The sequence below is a fragment of the Neltuma alba genome, unplaced genomic scaffold (genome assembly GCF_004799145.2).
Source record: "Neltuma alba isolate B1F8T4 unplaced genomic scaffold, ASM479914v2 tig00012416_pilon, whole genome shotgun sequence".
NCBI lineage: Eukaryota > Viridiplantae > Streptophyta > Magnoliopsida > Fabales > Fabaceae > Neltuma > Neltuma alba.
In genome coordinates, this window is record NW_021636907.1 from 266,546 (window position 1) to 286,130 (window position 19,585).

A 19,585-nucleotide genomic window follows, 5' to 3' on the forward strand; every position below is an offset into this window, starting at 1 on the left:
ATTTATAAGTTACTTATACCCCAAGCCAACACATTAAGAAATGTATTAAATTGATAATTTTTTTCACGTTTGTTCTTATTAAGAAAAGAGTATTAAAATATGTTTTATATTTTTTCTTATCTACTTACTTTATCTCTCTCAGCATTAATTAAGTTAAGAGGGATAAAATTGAAAAAAAGTTGATTAATACCCTACAAGTTACTTATATTTAGGAACAAATTTTTTTTTTTTTACAAGTGACTACACCTTTTAAAAATAATAATTATCTACATTATAATTAATAAAGGACAAAATAGTACATTCATGTTAAAAATTAAATAAGATGATATATAAATAGAATAAAAAAATTCTTTCTTTACTTTATAAATAAGATCAGAGCGGGGGAATAGAGAGAGAATTTTAATAAGAATAAATTTGAAAATTTTGGTGAATTTAAATTTATGAGAATAAGTTACAAGTTATTTACAATGAAGATAGAAACAATATACCACTCTGGTTCTTATTATTTTTTACTTATAGGAATTTCTCACATACTTAGAAGAATATTAAATAGATAAAATATTTCACTTTTATCCTTATTAAGGAGAACATTAAATACTAATATATTTTTCTCACACATCCCTTTTTTATTCACCTCTACTATAATTAATAGGAGCGGAAGTGAAAATAAAACATTAAAAAAAGTACAAGTGACAAGTAAAAGAATCAATATCTCTCCGTACAAGTAAAAAATAATAAACACCATACTACTTTAGTCTGATTTATAAGAAGTTACTTCCAACACATTTAACCAGAAAATGCTTAAAAGTTATTAATTTTAAAATTTCACAACTTCATAATTCCCTACCCATATTTTGCTGCTCATCTATTTTGATGCATGTTGGGCAACTGATACTTTTTGGCATTTCAATTTTTAATATAAATTACTTTTAACTACTACTCACTTATTATAAAAATGAAGTAACAATTAATTTAATTAGTAAATTTATCTGATGACAGAAAATTTATTAAATTTGTCTAACGACAGTAAATGATTCTCCACACTACCTTTATTAATTGCATTAAATTCAAACATCATATTACACTAATTAATTATTTCGGTCAAAAAAAATATTCCCTCTAATCTTTATTATAACATCTCTTCTAGAAGAAATTTTTTATTCTTTTTATAAGACTCTAATAATTTCAATCAGTATTATTTTTTTTTTCATATATACCCATATTTGATAAGGGAGTGAGGGAGTAAAAATTAATACGAATATACAATGTTCAAATTTAGTGTAGTTAATGAGTAATATTAAAAATCACTTGAATTTCATTATAAATTCAATGCTTTTAACCATTTTTATTGGTACGTTAGTGAATTAATTAGTAGTCTCTTATAATAAGTATGAGAGAGTAGTCTTACCTTGATTCTTAATATAAAAATTAGTTTGATATTCAATCTAGTCTTAAATATAAGACCCTAATCCACTTTGTCCATCATATTTATCTATTTTTTTCAAAGTAGTTATTGACTTATTGTAGTAGTTGTACATGTTAAAGGTTCCATTAAATGGTATTTCTAGCTAACACGTATAATTAACAAGGATATTATAGAAAAAACAATACATATTTATTACAAATAACTAACTTTAAAAACTTCTTTAATCTATTTAAATTAATTAACTAACTTTTATTAGGAAGCTAGTATTACATTAGTTATATGTTGCTTGCAGAGCATGGGTATAAATGAAATGCAACAAGTATATTCTAAATTAACTTATATTTTGAGATCAAAAGTAACCTTGTGCTCATCTAATTTTATACAAGCCACTTCGATGACTTAGTTTTATAAAGTATTTTTTTAGGATTGTTAGTCCAAATAATAATTTTTTTAACAATAACAATAATTATTTTAAAAATTAAACTTAATATATTAGTAGTAGTTGAAAACGTTATGCTAGCATTTAAAATTGCAATGTCCATCATTTTTTACGTTAGAAGATAGAAAAGACATTAGGTGACAAAAATGAAATATTGTGAACTATAAATAAAAGGGTTAAGGTGTAATTTTAACAACAAAATTTATCCTAAGGGGCACTGGGTACTATAAAGTTTATTTGGGTGCAAAAATATACATGAAGTTGTCAAAAGGGAGCATCTAGCACCATACCGTTAACGTCCGTCAGTTTACCGTTAGAGGGGCCCAGAAAGTCAGTTTTAAGGTGCATTTTTAACAACAAAGTTTGCATCAAGGGGCATTAGGCACCATGAAATTTACTTGGGTGTAAAAATATACATGAACTTTGTAAAAGGAAAAAAATAACAAAATTCTTCAACTTCCATAAACATCCATTAATTTTATTATGTTGGGTCTCACCAAATGTTATATTTTCTCTCCATCAATTTTCACTTCCAAGTCGATCCATCTTTCTCTCATCATAGTCAACACGCAGACTCTTTCTGTAATGTTATTTTCTTAGCATCCAAGCCTTTTATATGTATTTAAGCAAAACACATCTTTTCCTTCTAGGATATGACGTTTATTGCTTGCATCCAAGTACTACCTCCAGTCCTTAATATAGGATGCAATGGACTAATTTGAAGAGATTAAAAATAAATAAATAAATAACTTTAAAATATTATATTTATTGTTTTTTCTCCAAATTAATTTTCTTGGCTTGTAAACTAATCTATAATTTAATGATGCATATAAATATTTTAGAGAGATCATGTACTATATGCTATTACGTCAAATAAATAAATAATATAATATTTAAAGTAATTTATTTATTTATTTTAATCTCCTCAAATTAGTCCATTGTATCCTATATTAAGGACTGGAGGTAGTACGCGGGTGCAAGTAATGAACTTCATATCGTAGAAGGGAAAGATGTGTTTTGCTTAAATACATATAAAAGGCTTGGAGGCTCAAAAAACGACATGACAGAGAGAGTGTGCATGTTGACTATGATGAGAGAAAGATGGATCGGCTTGGAAGTGGAAATTTATAGAGAGAAAATATAGCATTTGGTGAGACCGAAAAGAATAAAATTAATGGATGTTTATGGAAGTTGAAAAATTTTGTTATTTTTTTCCTTTTACAAAGTTCATGTATATTTTACACCCAAGTAAATTTCATGGTGCCTAATGTCTCTTGATGCAAACTTTGTTGTTAAAAATGCATCTTAAAACTGACGAGCGTTAACGGCATGGTGTCAGATTCTCCCTTTTGACAACTTCATGTATATTTTTGCACCCAAATAAATTTATGGTGCCTAGTGCTTCTTAGGGTAAACTTTATAAAATTGCACCTTAACCCTAAATAAAATTTTATAATTAGAACACAAGGTAGTATATAATAGGCATATATCTTAGTGCATTTTATTTGTTTACAGATACAGTACTATCATATATATATATATATATTTATATATATGATTGGTCAACATCTGAGGCGGGAAAAAAAAAAACAGAGAGATTGCTCAACAAACAAGATCGCAGCTGCAGAGGCGATGGGTATCGTCAGCAGCTAAACAATCGCAATGGGAAACCTGTGCTTGAGATCCATACTTCTTCATGAAGGCCCCAACACAATCGTACCATCCAAACTCACCACAAGGACTTCCTGGTATTGTCATGTTCTCATGACAGATCTTGGTTCCACCTGCTTAACATATTAATTAATAAGTGATTATATTACAACATTATAATTATCAAACAAGTAATGAAAAATGTTATCTAATTGTTTCTATGTCAATACTCCTTTGATCCTGTTGTTTATAAGTTATTTCTAACATGTTTCACCAAATATTTAATATATGCAATTTCCTACAAAATAACAACTTACATAATAATAAACGAAATATATATAAAATAATATATGTATGTTAGAATTTAAATATTTAATGATGTGACATATATAAGATAAAGAATATTTTTCTACATTATACTCCTTCTGGTTCAAAATATATATTTATTAAAAAAATTGGTTAAAATTAGTTTAAAATAATAAATGTGTAAGGTATATATATTTTTTGAAATATGTCTTTATTAATGAAGAGAATAAGCAAAAGATACAATAGATGAATCAAAGAAAAAAAAAGAATATATGTTAGGGGTAAAATTAAAAAAAAAACTCATTAAATACTAAGATAAAAGTAAATATTATCTTATAAAAAAAACCAAGACCCTCTAATAAAATATATTTTATATTTTGAACTGAAGGGAGTGCTCCTCTAGTCCTATTTATAGTATTGATAGAGAATTTTTTTATACTATTTATAAATCACATCATTAATTTTTTTATATGAATGTATAATTTTATTATTTATTTATTGTCGTATAGATTTTGTTCTCATGAAATGTATACTACATATTAAATAAAAATAAAGCTAAACGTTTGTTAAACTTTAAGATATAATAAACGAGATTTAAGATTTTTTTTAATTTGAATAAAACATGTAAAAAGTGATTTATAAATTAGATCACAGAAGCAAATAAGATTCAAGGAGTAATTTAAAAAAATCATAATCATACCTTGAACTTGAGTGCGATGACCAGAAAGAGAGAGAACAAACAGAAAAAGAGTGAGAATAGCTCCCACCTTCATTTTCTCTTTCAAATTTCTTGCTGGTGGAGTACTGTTCTCGAGAACCAAGTATTTATAGGGGATGCTTTGGCAATCAATTAGAGAGAAATTAAATTCATTTTAGACTGATATTAAGTGTGGTTAATTAATTTGTGAGATCATCTCTTTAATGAAATTTAATTGAATTTGTTTTGGTTTGGTCAACAATTGAATGGAACGACTTAATGTTGATTTATATGCGGTGCTACGTGGTCACATTTGAGCATTATTAAATTCAATGAAAAATAGATTAATGAAATTTATAAAAAAATAGATTTATCATTTATGAACATACTACTCACTCTAGTCCTATTTATAAGCTTCAATTTAGATTTGTCTTAATATTTAATTAGGTTTTTTAATGTTACTTTTTATTATTTCTCTTATCACATTTTCCCCACATATTCTCTTTTATAATTTTTCTCATTTATTATAAGGGCATGTTTGAAAATAAAAGTCTATTTCTAACCTACTTATTATTTTTAACTAATTTTAACTAATTATTCGTAATTTGTAAATTAGTTATTTGAAACTTATAATGAGGATCAAAAGGAATACTTTCATCCTAAATGTAAGTCAATTGTAGGAAAAAGTTTTGGTCACAAATATAAGTCATTAGTTGTATATTTAATATTTTTTAAAATTTTATCTTTATTTAATTCTAATTAAAAAAAGGATAGATATGAAAATAATTTTTAAATATACAGAGATAAAACTGTATGGGTGCTAATACGGGCAACCTACGAGGCGCGGTGGCGATGCAAACCAAACATTCCTGCTCCAAGCCAGCCGGCCACATTTTTTTTATTTTTAATTTTTATATAACATACCAAAAAGTACAATGAAATCCTTATTCTCCTTGAAATAATTTATTGAAAACACTGAATAAATGATATAGTCATATTTTTCAATTTTTCAAGTGAAATGTGACATATAATAACATAATTATAATAATTAATAAAATTAAAAAAATAAAAGTACGGTAGTGAGATAACTTAATACACTTGGTACTGTGAGTTGAAAGAGGCTTACAGCTAACTCAAACTTGTTATTTTTTGAGTTGGTAGGTTGAACCTACGAGCCCAATCTATATTACCACCTGTCCAGCTCTACTCCATTGATTTTATTTACAAGGTAAAAAGAAATATATTTTTTGTCTTAATTATAATTCACTTTATTAAATTTTAAACATTAATATATTATTTTATCATACACTTAGATTGCTGTTTTTTGAAAAGTAAATACTATATTAAATAGGGATAAAAGTGAGATGTTAGATTTTAAGGTAGAGTTAATGATATTTTAAGAGTTTTTTTTTTTTGGTAAAATAAGCAGAAGCGTGTGAGTGATTTTTTTAGACTAACCCCTTCAATGGCTTATTTATTATCGGTATTGAATATCGGTGATATTGTTTATTAATTGTCAGTTTAAAGTTAGAGCACTAACAAACGGAATAAACGGAAGTTCCACAGACACTCACACTACATCCACATGCACATTTGGATCATCGTTAATTTAGATTTTGGAAGAGTCCAAAATAAAACATCAAGATGATTATTAATTAGACCTACATATAACTTTCATAATTAGACTTTTATAAAAGTGTGTATATATATATATATAACAAGTCTTGGTTTTTTTTTTAATTGAAGACGTTATTAGATGAGTAGAAGGAGTTTTGAATTTGATTGGATATTTGTGAAATATTTCTTAATTCAATAAATTTATCTATTATTACTCAGTTATTATCTATTATTTAAATTTGACCTCTTTTTTCTTGGCCAAAAGCAATTTGACTTAGTCATAAAATAAAATATTTTATTATTATTCATTGGATTATTGATCTATTTTAAATGCACGGCTATTGTAAAATATTTTTGGGTTATTCATTCCTTTTAAAAATATGAATATTTATATACAAATTCCTTGAAAAACTATAGTTATAGATAAATGTATAATAATGCTAATATAATACCATTAAAAATGTAATAATATTGCAAAAATAAAAAAATGTATTCACATAATGATTTCAAGAAGATATTATTATTATTTTAAAATACTGTTCTTCAAAATCTTAATAGAATTTAATCGAATCAGATATCACATATAATTAGGATAAAACTTAGGTTCATCTACTTCTATCTATTAAGTCTAATTCTCCAATCAAATATAACATATATTTTTTTAATAATAAAAAATTCAAATAAATAAAAATTTAAAATTTTTTAAACCATTATTTTTAAGACTAAAAATCACATATGATAATATTTAATTAGAAAATTACACATAATAAATATAAGTAAAGCAACTTAAGTTTTATCGATAAAATCATCCTATCGTCCTATACCATATATCCTTTAAATCATTTTTATCTTATATCTTCATCATACGAGCGAGGCAGAAGCAAATTATTTTATAATTTATATTCTGGCTCTCTCTTTTCCTCTAGGGTTTTGTCAGGGTGCTTTGAATTTACATCACCTGGTCTCTGAGGAACATCAGCCAGATTTTACCTCGATCACAACTATTCTAACAAGTAAGCATGATAAAGTACTTCCTAGTAGTTCTTAATATTCATAATATTCAACATGTTGTGTTTTCTGAATTTTAACGTAGTTAGTTTATTTTGTTCATAACTCACACACATATCATATCTTTTATCGAGAATTTGAATCTGCAATCTTGCGTTTAAGAAAGCCTTAAAAATGATGCTTAGTATCTTAGTATCAATTGAATTACAAAATTCTGAACCAGTTAAGTTGGTTTTAACATAAATATATAATTTTCATAATTATAGTAGTTCATATTAAGATGATGTGATTAAAGTCACGTTATTTTGCCAATGATCTTATAGTCTAGTAGCATGAAAATTTCTTCAATCGAAAAATTAATCGTATTATTTTCGTCCAAACAATTAAAAAAAAAACTCAACAGATAGTAGTGTAAATAAAATTGGGTTTTACGATGTGAAAATAAATTGATTTATAAAAATAAAAATAAATTGTAAATCTAAAAAAATAATATATAATAAATTTAAATTATAGTTTTAATAAATTTATTTAAAATAGTTATTGGCCAATAATAAATATCATTCTTTAATCGGAGTTTTCTCAAAGATTGCGGGCGCTAACATTTAACAAAGAAACCCACGGGTCCACCACGGAACGAGAGGAGAGAGAGGGGAGAGAGAGAGGCAGGGTGACAGAGAGTGGACGAAAAGGGGGATTATTGCCTTTGTTAGGTATGTTTTTGCTTTTTCTTTTCATTTTTATTAAATACAACTATTTTCTTTGCGCAATTTTTGGGTTTAATTATGATCCTTTCAACCTAATTTTCTTGATCATGGTGCCTTCCTTAAGCCATATTCTCTCTTCCCTGCATTATACCGCATCTTCTCTGTATTAGTTTTCTTAAGTCGTTTCCATCTTCCTTCTTGTTAACGTTTCTATTTACTAATTCCAAACCCTAATTTTAATTCAATGGCATTTCTTTGTCCATGTGATTTCCCGTTTTACTTCCGTGACAGTGACCTAACTAGGACAAATTAAACCTAATTAGAGGATCCTTCTTTTGGGTCCCTTGAATTACGGGGTTCAACTTTAAAGGAATGTCTGCTTTTGCAGCTCCAAAAACAATTAAGAATGCTGAATTAATATTTTGAATAATTCAATGTTGTAACTTGAACCGGGTTAAGTATTAGTGCATGCAAGTAGTGCGGATGAGAGCGTTTAAAGAATCCAGGTGGGGCTGGGTCAAGTATTGAGGAATTTAATAACACTTAAATAAGTTCTCATTTGAAATATTAGATCTCAAACAGTTAGTAGTTGTAATTTGTAAACTAAAAAAATGAAGGCGGTGACCACTTCAGTGGCTCATTTACTATACGTATTGACATTTTTGAAATAAGATGAAAGAAACGGGCGTTTCATATTTAGTGACCTTACAGTGATGTGCAGTAACAAGGGTCGCTCTTTTTTATTATTCATTGTTCATTCGGTGATTCAAAAGTTCGGTAATAATAATATGACTTCATATATTTTGAATCTGCTGTCGCATGCTGGAGTAAAAATCTTGTCTTGGACCACTGTTAAAGCTCGTGTCTGGTTTAGATACAGAGCTCATAGATCCTACTATAGACGGATTTGGTGATGGTTTCGTTTGAGGAGACAGAGATGTGAAAACTGATTTAGAAATTGCCTTAGTGTTTTTGTCATTTCTGCATGCTTAGAACTTTCGAGTAGTCACATAAAATGAGTTTGGAGCTGCAGAGAAATGGTTACTTCTTATTGATCAACTGCTACCCTGTACTTATAAATCTGTTACTAGAAGGAAGATGGTCTAAGGTCAAGACACCTGAGAATGGTAGATGCTGTTTAGTTGGTTTTACTGGGTATTAATATGAATACAACCTGAATCAATTCTCTTCAACTTATGATTATCTAATCTTGTGTCTGTTAAGTTGTAATTAAAAGTTTTTAAGCATTTGTGATGGCTATACCAACCTGTGATGATAATAATTTCCTTTTGCAGGGCGGCCATCTCCTGGTTTCTGCTGATTCATAGAAGATGCGTGCCTCAGATTACAATCTATATTTAAGAAATCCTGGCCATTCCACTGACTGGCACAAAAGAGCGGGAATCAACAATTTGCGAAATTTAATAAAAAGGAATATGTAAGTAATTTTAGTTTTCTCATCAGCATGCATTTGTATTATTTTCCAAAATTTAGGAAGAGACATGCTAAAATATAGCTGGAAGCATGTAATTTTGTATAAGATTGAGTTGAAACTAATAAATTAAATTCTATTCCAGTTCTGCTATTCTCAGTTCCACAAGTCTTCCTTATGAGGCACAGCAGAAGGTACACAGCATTACAACGATTGTGGAAAGAGAACTGTTTAATCATGCTGCTTCAGAGGTTTGTCTGCTTAATAATTATGCTGTATGTGACTGAGGCTTTTAATTTTAGATAAAGAACCTCTGGCCATTTAATGACATTTTTTTTAAAATTATTTTGTAGGATGAGTATAAGAATCAGGAGACCTTGGCCCAACGAATGCAGAACCAACTCCAAGGGACAATATTCAGTCCGCAAGTAAACAGTTACAATACTTCCACACCTATGAAGGGTCCCTCTTCTGAGTTATCACATGCTTGGTATAACAGAAATCAAGCAGACCCAGTTTTGCAGATGCTTGCTGCTAGTGACATAAATTTCACTGATTTTAGCAAGGCCAATGTGGACAATACTAATAAATATGAATTTTCCAATGGGAGGCAGTCTCATGCTTCTGTTGGCAATGAGAGAACTTTTCCTTATAATGACTTTTCATCATTTCTGAGATCCGTTGATCCAGATGGGTTTTCTAACTCTAATGCTCCTGGTGGAACAAGCAGTCTCAATTCGAGCTTCAAATCTATTTTCTCCCATTTACAGCATCAACAGAGAGATCATGGTATCTTAAATAATCTTAACACGATTTCTTTCTAACTATTGATCGTTGTATTATGGTTACTTTTTATTTCCCTTTTTTTTTCCCAAACTTCTTCATTTTTTGGCATGAAATCTTCCTATTTTTAATCATGTTTGCTCATTTGAATTACTACTATGGCAGTGGAGAAGGATTGGAGCAAGTACGATGGAAATCAATCTTCACCTTTTGTCATTACAATGAGAGAATCCCCACTGTCTATGCATGGAAATTTAATGATCTCTCCATTTGTGAGAACGGAAGCTTCTCAAGCTTTCAGTAATTTTACCGTCCAGAACCCTTGCTGTCAGTATTCAAGCGTCAATAACTTAATGCAGTATCAGCCCCAGAATTTGCATAGTCAACAAAACTTCCAACATTTTGAGTCGTCATATGAGCAGGGTGCTAATGCATATATTGCCAAGTCAAGACCCTGCTTTGCAAGTAAACATGAACCTTGCAGCCAACTGCAGGGGCAGAAAATACTGAATCAATCTCAGCTTCCTTCAACACCTATGAATGTAGGTCAACAATTTTTTTCAGCAAGTTCAGCATGCCTTTATGGTTCTAATAGAGCTGCAGGGGTAGCTCTAAGACATTTTGATGAATGTAGAAGTGATGATTATCGTAGTTCAGACTCTTCAAACATCATGACGATGGATTCCACTGTGAGAGGTCATGACAACTTGGAAGGCATTTCACCACCTTCCAAAAGATTGAAAATAGAAGCTACTTTTGATGTTTCCGTGAGCAATAGTGATATTTATAAACTATGGGATTCTCAGATGGTTCTAAACAATTCTCCTGAAAGGCTTCCAAAAATGCCGCAACAACCAGAATCTTTCTTTCCTATCTATTCCAAAGTTACGGACAACAATATGGAATCATCCACGAATGCAAAACAAGATTCTGCAAATTTTAGCATGACAGACAACAATGTGATTGGCATAGAAGCTATTCTTTTTGAATCAAGAGAAGCTAGTCATAAATTACGGGATTCATATCCCAAAAGCAATGATGAGGTAGCCAGAAACATTGGGGAAAATGATAGTGGATCAAATTCAAATTCAAGTAAACATACTTTCAAGAAAGATCCTAGTGTTGATATAGGCGGTGTACAGGAAAGAGGTGGCTTTGACCAGGCTGGGAAGAAAACTACAAAAGAAGTTATTGGGCCAAAAGCTGATCTGGAAAAGGCAATGGAGTTTTCAAATCAAAAAATAATGACTGTTTCAGGTGGTGTATTTGGACAAAACTTTGATAATGAGACTCTTTCTCAAGGTCCAGAAGTTGATGGTGTATTGGAGAAGTCATACCTTGAAAGCAATGGTCTGATAGCCAGAAGCTCAATGGATACTGTTAGAGGATCAAGTCTCAGTGTCCAAGCTTTCCAAAAAGATTCTTGTGCTGATATGGAGGGTGTACAGGGAAGAGTTGGGTTTGACCAGGCTGGGAAGAAAACTACAGAAGAAGTTATTGAGCCAAAAGCTCATTTAGAGCAGGGAACAGTGTCTTCAAAGGCAAATCCAGTAATAAGTGGTGTTTCCTATGATGTACTTGAAAAAACTTACAAGAGTGGGACTACCTCTGAAGGCATAGAAGGTGGTAACACATTGGAGGACTCATACCTCAACATTGATGATGTGAAGTTGACAGTCAGTAATGCACCAAGTGATGTTGGCAAGTCAAATTCAAGTGAGCGCACTCTCCAGAAAGATCCTATTGCCGATGTAGATGATTTTTGGTGCCAAAATGAGTTCAACCAGTCTGTTAAAAACAATGCAAATGGAATTACTGAGCCAAAATATGATTTGGAGAATGGAGAAAAGTCTTCAAAACCAACTTTAAGCAGTGTTTCCTTGACTGAAACTTTCACATATGATCAAATAAAGGAACACATTATGAGTCTAAGGCAGGGTTTTGGTCAGGTCAGTAAACCATTTTAGCAATCGCCATTACCTTCATAATATCCTCTCTCTTTCTATCCCTATATATATATATATATATATATGGGAATATATTAAAGATTTTAATTTCTTTAATTTGATGTTCTTTCATGCAACTTTCTCTGATCCTTGGATGTGATTAACCTTCATAAGGATTGCATGTGTTTTGATCAACTCTACCTTCTGATTCATGTATTTATTGTTCCTTTAACTAATTTCTTCTATGTTAAGGTTACATTTTGTATTTTACTAAATTGATGCCGATTTCATGTGAGAATTCCTCATTTTTGTGACTGCCTTGTATGAAGGGAAGGCCAGTTGATCTCCTGTGTTAAAACCTGGTAGGTTAGTTTCAATGACAGCTTACTGCACCTTGATCTTTGCATTCACTCTGTTGTCCTTATATGTTGTAACTCTTTCTATATATATAACATAAACAACCATTTCAATTTAAAAGCTTAAGCTGTTATGTGAAGGCTTGTGAATAGTTTTTATCATAGTTTCTAACATACCTTCTCAGACAAGCCATCTGAGATTTTTAAGTGTTAACAAAGCACAAATTCACATACCCTATGCTGAAATGTAACTTCACTTAAATTCCAAGAGAATAGAAATTTGCAAGGATCATACTTTCTCTATTTAGTTATAGAGACCTTGATGTCGTGTCAAAGACTACAATTCAACAGTTTAGGTTGTTAACTAGAGGCATATGAATCCTTTTCCTTATACTTTTTAACATCTAATGCATCTTTTGACACAGAGTATACTTGAGGAAGAAATTGGAATTGATGATAACTCATGCGCGTTGTGTGGAATGGAGAAGCTTTTCTTTGCTCCAGTGCCAATCTATTGCCTATCTTGTGGCAAACTCATCAAAAGAAACGCAAACTTTTACCAGAGAAGAGCAGAAGAGATTGATACAGAACAGTGCTTTTGCACCCCTTGTTTCAGAAATTCTCGAGGTGAATCTATCCAATTCAATGGGGTATCTATTCCCAAGAAAGTACTTGATTGTAAGAAAAACGATTATGTTACTGAAGAAGCGGTAAGTTAGCTATTTATGTCCTATAATTCTTTTGTGTATACTGGATAGAGAATGATAAACTCACCTTTCATATGTTACCTCCTCTAGTGGGTCCAATGTGACAAATGTCAGAGGTGGCAACATCAGATATGTGCTCTCTTCAACGATAAGAGAAATTCAGAAGGCAAATTTCAGTATGTGTGTCCCAAATGCTGCTCAAAAGAAATTGAAGAAGGAATTCGTACACCCTTAGGGACTGCTATTTTTGGTGCTAAGGACTTGCCAAGGACCAAGCTTAGTGATCATGTAGAGCAAAGACTCTTTTTGTGTCTTGAACATGAGAGAGCGCACAAGGCAAAAGTTGAAGGAAAGAATATTGAAGAGGTATGGAGCAAACTGCAGCACAAGTACAATTGTGAACATCTATTTGAAAAAATGTATATAAGAAATTTTGTTATTATGTTATGTTCCACTATTTTTTCCAGTAAACAAGCAAACTAGCGAAAGAGTAGTAAACGAGTTCTATATTTTCTCCATTTTTTAACTACTCTATTTCCTAATTTTCAATGTATGTATTTGGTTTGCAGATTTCTGGAGCGGAAAATCTTACTGTAAGGGTGGTGCTATCAGTTGAAAAGCAATTAAAAGTGAAAAAGGAGTTTCTTGACGTCCTGTCTGAGGAGAGTTACTCTCCAGAGTTCCCATATACATCGAAAGTAAGTTGAGATGTTGATTTCTAAGTAATTTTGTTCAGCGACCTCTTCAGGACTAGCCCTCTGTTTATAATGGTCAGAACTAACACGTCAGTTTCTGTTGCAGGTTATTCTTTTGTTCCAGAATATAGAGGGAGTAGATGTGTGTATCTACGTTGTTTTTGTCCAGGAGTTTGGCTCAGAATGTAGTCACCCAAATCATCGTTGTGTGTACATCTCATATATTGATTCAGTCAAGCATTTTAGGCCTCAAAGAGAGACTGTGACTGGAGAAGCTCTTCGTACATTTGTGTATCATGAAATATTGGTAGGTAGATCATAAATTCCTTTCCTAGGTTTTGTTAGACAGTATATCTATCCTCTTCAAATTTATATTCAAAGTTAATTATATTTCTTGGCATTTATATTGATTCTGTTTTTTTGATTTTGCTATCTTTAGATTGGATATCTTGAATTTTGCAAAAAACGAGGTTTTGAAAAATGTTACATTTGGGCTTGTCCTCCTTTAAAAGGGGAAGATTATGTGCTATATTGCCATCCTCAGAGCCAGAAAACTCCAAAGAGTGATAAACTAAGACGCTGGTATTTCTTTCTTTCTCAATCTTTATGGATGTGTGTTTTGTTCGATTGTGATCCTTGCTGCTCATGATTATTGGGTATTTACTAGGCCTGTTCCATTTGTGCAGGTATCATTCAATGTTAAGAAAGGCCACTAAAGAAGACATTGTAGTTGGTTTGACCAATATCTATGATCAATTCTTTGTTTCTGCTGAAAAATGCAACTCCAAGGTGACAGCTGCTCGTTTGCCATACTTTGATGGAGACTACTGGTCTGGTGCTGTTATGAATGAAATCAAGAAAATTGAACAGGAGAGTAAAGGAGAGTATGACAAAAAGTTGAAACAAGTATTGACCAAAAGAGCTCTAAAGTCAATGGGACATACAGACCCTTCAAAAGACACCGCCAAAGACATTCTGGTGATGCATAAAGTAAGTCTTTCTTGTCTCCCACCATATTAGTCTGCATAGTAGGTTGTCTTATACGACTGCCAATAGTTGGCTTTTAACATTTAAATTAGTCAAGCAACTAGATGAATTCAAACACGTTTCAAATGGGACTCTAAAGTGATTTTAAGATTTAGGTCTTTGACCATAATATGGTCTTGTGAGTTTATTGGAACCAAAGTCTCGCATCATTTTTAAGAACTAGAACAGTCAATGTCAATTTTGTTTATTGAGGCATAGGGACCTAGATGAAAGGAATTTACTGCAATACACGGGAGATAAGTTTTGAATTCTTGGACTTGTAAAGCTGAATATGTTTTTTGTGGTTTAATGTTGGATACGAGACACTGAATAAAACGAGACAAGAAAGCACATTAGGTGTCATGGCTGCAAAAGAGAAATGTATTCGCTTCTGGATGCAATCACAAATCTAGAACTATATAACTTATTTGAACTTTATCAAAGGAATATTTTTGTTCACGTGTCTTGTTTATAAATTATCATATCATGGTTGGTAGAAAAAATATCAGCATGTTGGCCAGCAAAAAGTCCAAAATCATTAAATATCGAGTTGTTCAATAGTTCATGATCTAATATCATAATCTGATATCTTCATTTTCCTTCTGTTAGTTGGGCCAAACTATATTACCCGTCAAGGAAGATTTCATCATAGTCCAATTGCAGTATACTTGCACGCTTTGTCATAAGGCCATATTGTCTGGAAAGCGATGGTTTTGCGCTGAGTGTAGGAAATACCAGCAGTGTGAAAGGTAGCCATGGAAAAGAACTTACATAATTCTTTCATTTCCTCCTCTCCTCCCTCCTCTTATTTTGTTTATGCTAATGCATGTGGTTTTTCTTGCTTTGCTTCGAATTATCAGAACCTGACATTGTTTTAGAGGACATGATTGGTTGTTTTCTATTATTTTGTTTAATGATGTTTTTAGGTATTACTTCTATTACTAAGATCCTTTGTTCTGTGAACTTAACAATTCAGTTCTTTTATAACCTAAACATTGATCTGGTGCTTTAAGAAAGATTGAGTTCCTAACCAACATGGCCAGAGTTTCTTTTCTTCATTTTCCATTTTTTAAAGTTGCATATGTCTCAATTGTAACTTTATCCAATCCGAAGCGTTGAGAAAGATTTGGCATTTCCTGCTCTTCCAAAAGCTATTTGTAAATTTTCAAATTTTAATAAAAACAACAAAATTTATAACAAATATTTAAATTAAATTTCTGTTTTCCCCACTTGCTCGATCATTGGTTGTCTTGTTTTCTAGACTTTGTTGCTTTGCGCTGTTCTTGTTAATATTGAGTGCTACTATACTATTGACGCCTTTCTTATCATTATTTCAGATGCCGCACTTCTGACACACATACTTCAATTAATGGGGAGAAGCATACTCTCTGCCAGGTTACTGTCTAAACTAGTAGCTGACAACTTTGGTTCATTCAGTATAGCTTTCCATTGAATTTAACATTTTTGAATTGTTTGCCCCTCAGGCTGTCGTGGATGACATCCCTTGTGATACTAAGGAGAATGATATCGCACTGGACAATGATTTATTTGAGAATAGGATTAACTTTTTGAGTTTCTGCCAACAGAATCAACTTCAGTTTGACACACTCCGTCATGCCAAGCATTCCTCAATGATACTTCTCTATCACCTCAAGAGTTCTGCTTTGCGTAATGTTGATTCCAGATGCAGCATTTGCCGTAAAGATAATGTGTCTCAGCTAAGCTGGAAATGTGATATTTGTCCCCAGTTGTCCGTATGCTCAACATGCTATGAGGAAAAAGGGGCAGCTTGCCATCAGCACAAGTTAAGACAATATCCTTCCACAGCTCACTGTCTGCCAGAGAATCAGCGGTTAGAGCAGAGAAATGGCCGGGTAGGTCTTGGTCTTTTTTCTTTTTCCTTTTATTTCCCCTTTTCTTTTGCTTTTTGGTTGATTAGACTGCCCTTTTTCCTATGACAAATCATCTGATACCTTACATTACTGATTAACTCATGCTCGAGTCAAGCTCCAACTTTGCCAAATTAAGTTTTGATTCCAAGTTTAAAGCTTGGATTTTTAATAAATATTGAGGAGAGGTGAAAAACCTTCACGTAACTAAATTTATTATAATTACAATTGGATTAGTAGTCTATGCTAACCCAGAAGAAAAATAAAACATATTCCATGAACAACCTTCTGTACTATGTAGTTTTCCCACCTCTTCATCCTTGTTCTCTTTATACTTGTCAGAATATGTGCAATTTCTGACCTATGCACTTAATTATGCAGATACAGGAACTTCTGAAAGTTCTAAGGCACACATCTCAATGTAACTCAACAATAAGTCAACCATGCTCTTACCCAAACTGTCTTCAGATTAAAAAGTTGTTTTCCCATGCCAATAAGTGCACTGTTAAGGCACGTGGGGGTTGCCAACATTGTAAGAAGGCATGGACGGTGTTGAGTCTTCACTCAAAGAATTGCAAGGACTCAATGTGCCGCATCGAGCGATGCAAGTAAGCAGCTTTTCAAGTTTACAACAGTTAGACTCTGTTTGGATAGAGGGAAAATGAGAGAAAAAGAGGGGAAGAGAATACTAGGAAGGAAAACTTTCAAAAATAATAAAAAAATTATTATTTTTCAGAGTTTTCACTTCTAGTATTATTTTCCACCTAATTTTCTGCCGATTCAAACGAAGGATTAATCTGCCACTATGGAGGAAAAGACCCGGCGAAGAGTAAAAAAGAGAAAAATTCTGGTAGGCCCCATGTGTCAAGTGGGCCCCTCAAACCTCTATTTTTCTCCACCTGGACTTAGGTCCACAAGAATCCAAGTTTTACTTGCATATTTAGTCATTACTTAATAAGTTTATGTTAATGCTGCAGTGACATGAAGAAATATGCAGAATGGTTAGCACAGCAACGAAAATCTCGGCGTCAAGATGCAGTTTTAGGATCATCAGCGAGAGAATAGCAGTGAAGGTCGCTGGTCACAGTAAACCACCAAAGTATATATATTAAATAGGATACACTGAAGTTGGCTAGGGGACTGCATATGGCTTTCATACAAAAATTTGTACAGAGAGGGGCTCTCATGGAGCTGAAAATTTTGTCAACTAGCAGTACAAAATGCTCGATGTTTTATACATGTTGTCGTTATTCTTATCATCATTATTGCCATTGGCTTTTCTTTCCAAGGGTCAACTGCATGAATTGTAAATTGTGATACGGTCCAGTTATGTTGTTTGCCCCAAAAGTAAATACAATTCCACGGCTTGTATAAATAACATTGTTAAAATATGGGTTGTCGTCCAATGATAAAAACTTGCTACGAAGTGCAAACGAAATAAATTTTGAACCAAACAAAAAGAATATTGAAACTTTTGAAATTAAAAGGTGCAAAATGAGTAATAATATCATATAAGAGAACCTAGAATTCGTTGTCTCATACTTTTTAAAAATTATGCACCCTCCTTTCTTTCGTGCAATTAATAATTTTTGTACGTTAGTCAAGATTCAATATAAATATTTGGATTAAGATGCGTCCAGTATTTAAAAGTATTTTGTTAGATAAGTTTAGCATCCTAAAAAATTATGATGTCCAACACTCTAAAGTATTTTTGTCATCTACATCCAATACCCCTGTATTTTTATAGTTCACGGCACCTTAAAATTTTTTTCACACATGTCCAACACTCTAAAAAAATACTTTATAGTGCTTGACATATATTCATTTAACATATCTTTTGAGAAATTAATGATGAGGTTAAAATTGCTTATAAAATAATACCATTTTAAGTCCTTAATATAAGACCTAGTTGATTAATTTGGAGAGATTAAGAAAATTAATCAAGTTAATTTTTTATAATAAATAAGTTTTGTTTTTTCTAAGATACCGTTGCTAATCATATGTATTAGTTAAAACTACCATTTGATGGAACCTTGATCATATGTAATTACTATAAGGACTACTTTAAAAAATAGATAAATATGATTAAAAAATGTGAATTGAGTCTTATATTTAGGACAGAATTGAATATCAAATTCTCTTTTATATTAAGGATGGAAAACAGTACTTTAAAAGCACAATTGCTTCCAAAAAAATTAATACTTTAAAAACAAAATTTCATCGCGACATATTTTAAAGTGTAGCACGCATCATAAAATACTTTAGATTACTAGACAAACCTGACTGGAAGTAACACTTTAAAAGCACAATTGTTCTGAAAAAATTAATACTTTTAGGATAAAATTTCATCAAGAAATGTTTTAAAGTGTTGGACGCATCATAAAATACTTTAAGTTGCTAGACAAACCGGATAAAATACTTTTTGGTACTGAATACAACTTAACCCTAAATATTAACTGCATATGTTTTTCAAATCAGTAATTAGTAGGTTTGTATGTGAGATTTTTTTTTTTAATTTACCAGCATGCTTCTTAGTTAACAAATTGTTCTCGTTTATTTATTGGAAAAAAAAAACAAATTGTTCTCGTGCAAAACAATCTCACGTTGCTTTATCGCATGGCTTATTCTATAATCCTCATTTCTAAGTACAACCAGAACATCTAAACATCGAATACAGTTAACTATGGTATGAAAGGTGCGGTTATAAAACAAAGAAAAAATTATAATAACGTCTCACTGAAAGAATTAAATACAAAAAAAATATCTTGAAATCATTAAAAATATAATACATAAGTTATCAATATTTACTGTGATAATTATTAATCATTATACATTAAGTCGTTAACGACTGTACTTTCAGTTGTTAATTAAAAAAAGGAAAAACCATATTGGATACTTATACTT

At 31.3% G+C, this 19,585-nt stretch overlaps 1 protein-coding gene across 1 annotated transcript; it reads left to right on the forward strand.

Annotated features, from left to right (window-relative positions):
- Positions 1–8,862: 8,862 nt before the first annotated feature.
- On the forward strand, positions 8,863–17,746 carry LOC114726968 (uncharacterized). Its single transcript, XM_028913677.1, has 15 exons — positions 8,863–9,002; positions 9,425–9,530; positions 9,633–10,068; positions 10,228–12,011; positions 12,790–13,074; positions 13,162–13,437; positions 13,641–13,769; positions 13,873–14,073; positions 14,206–14,348; positions 14,453–14,756; positions 15,402–15,541; positions 16,130–16,187; positions 16,277–16,666; positions 17,069–17,289; positions 17,659–17,746. The coding sequence occupies exons 1-15, from the start codon at positions 8,863–8,865 to the stop codon at positions 17,744–17,746; spliced, it is 4,701 nt and encodes a 1,566-aa protein (XP_028769510.1).
- The last annotated feature ends 1,839 nt before the right edge of the window (positions 17,747–19,585 follow it).

Excerpts from the sequence above, each read along its gene's own strand:
- LOC114726968 (XM_028913677.1), top strand. The coding sequence starts at position 8,863 with ATGAGTTTGGAGCTGCAGAGAAATGGTTACTTCTTATTGATCAACTGC. Across the intron at positions 13,075-13,161 it reads ATTATGTTACTGAAGAAGCG|TGGGTCCAATGTGACAAATG; the intron begins GTAAGTTAGCTA and ends TACCTCCTCTAG. Across the intron at positions 14,349-14,452 it reads AGTGATAAACTAAGACGCTG|GTATCATTCAATGTTAAGAA; the intron begins GTATTTCTTTCT and ends CCATTTGTGCAG.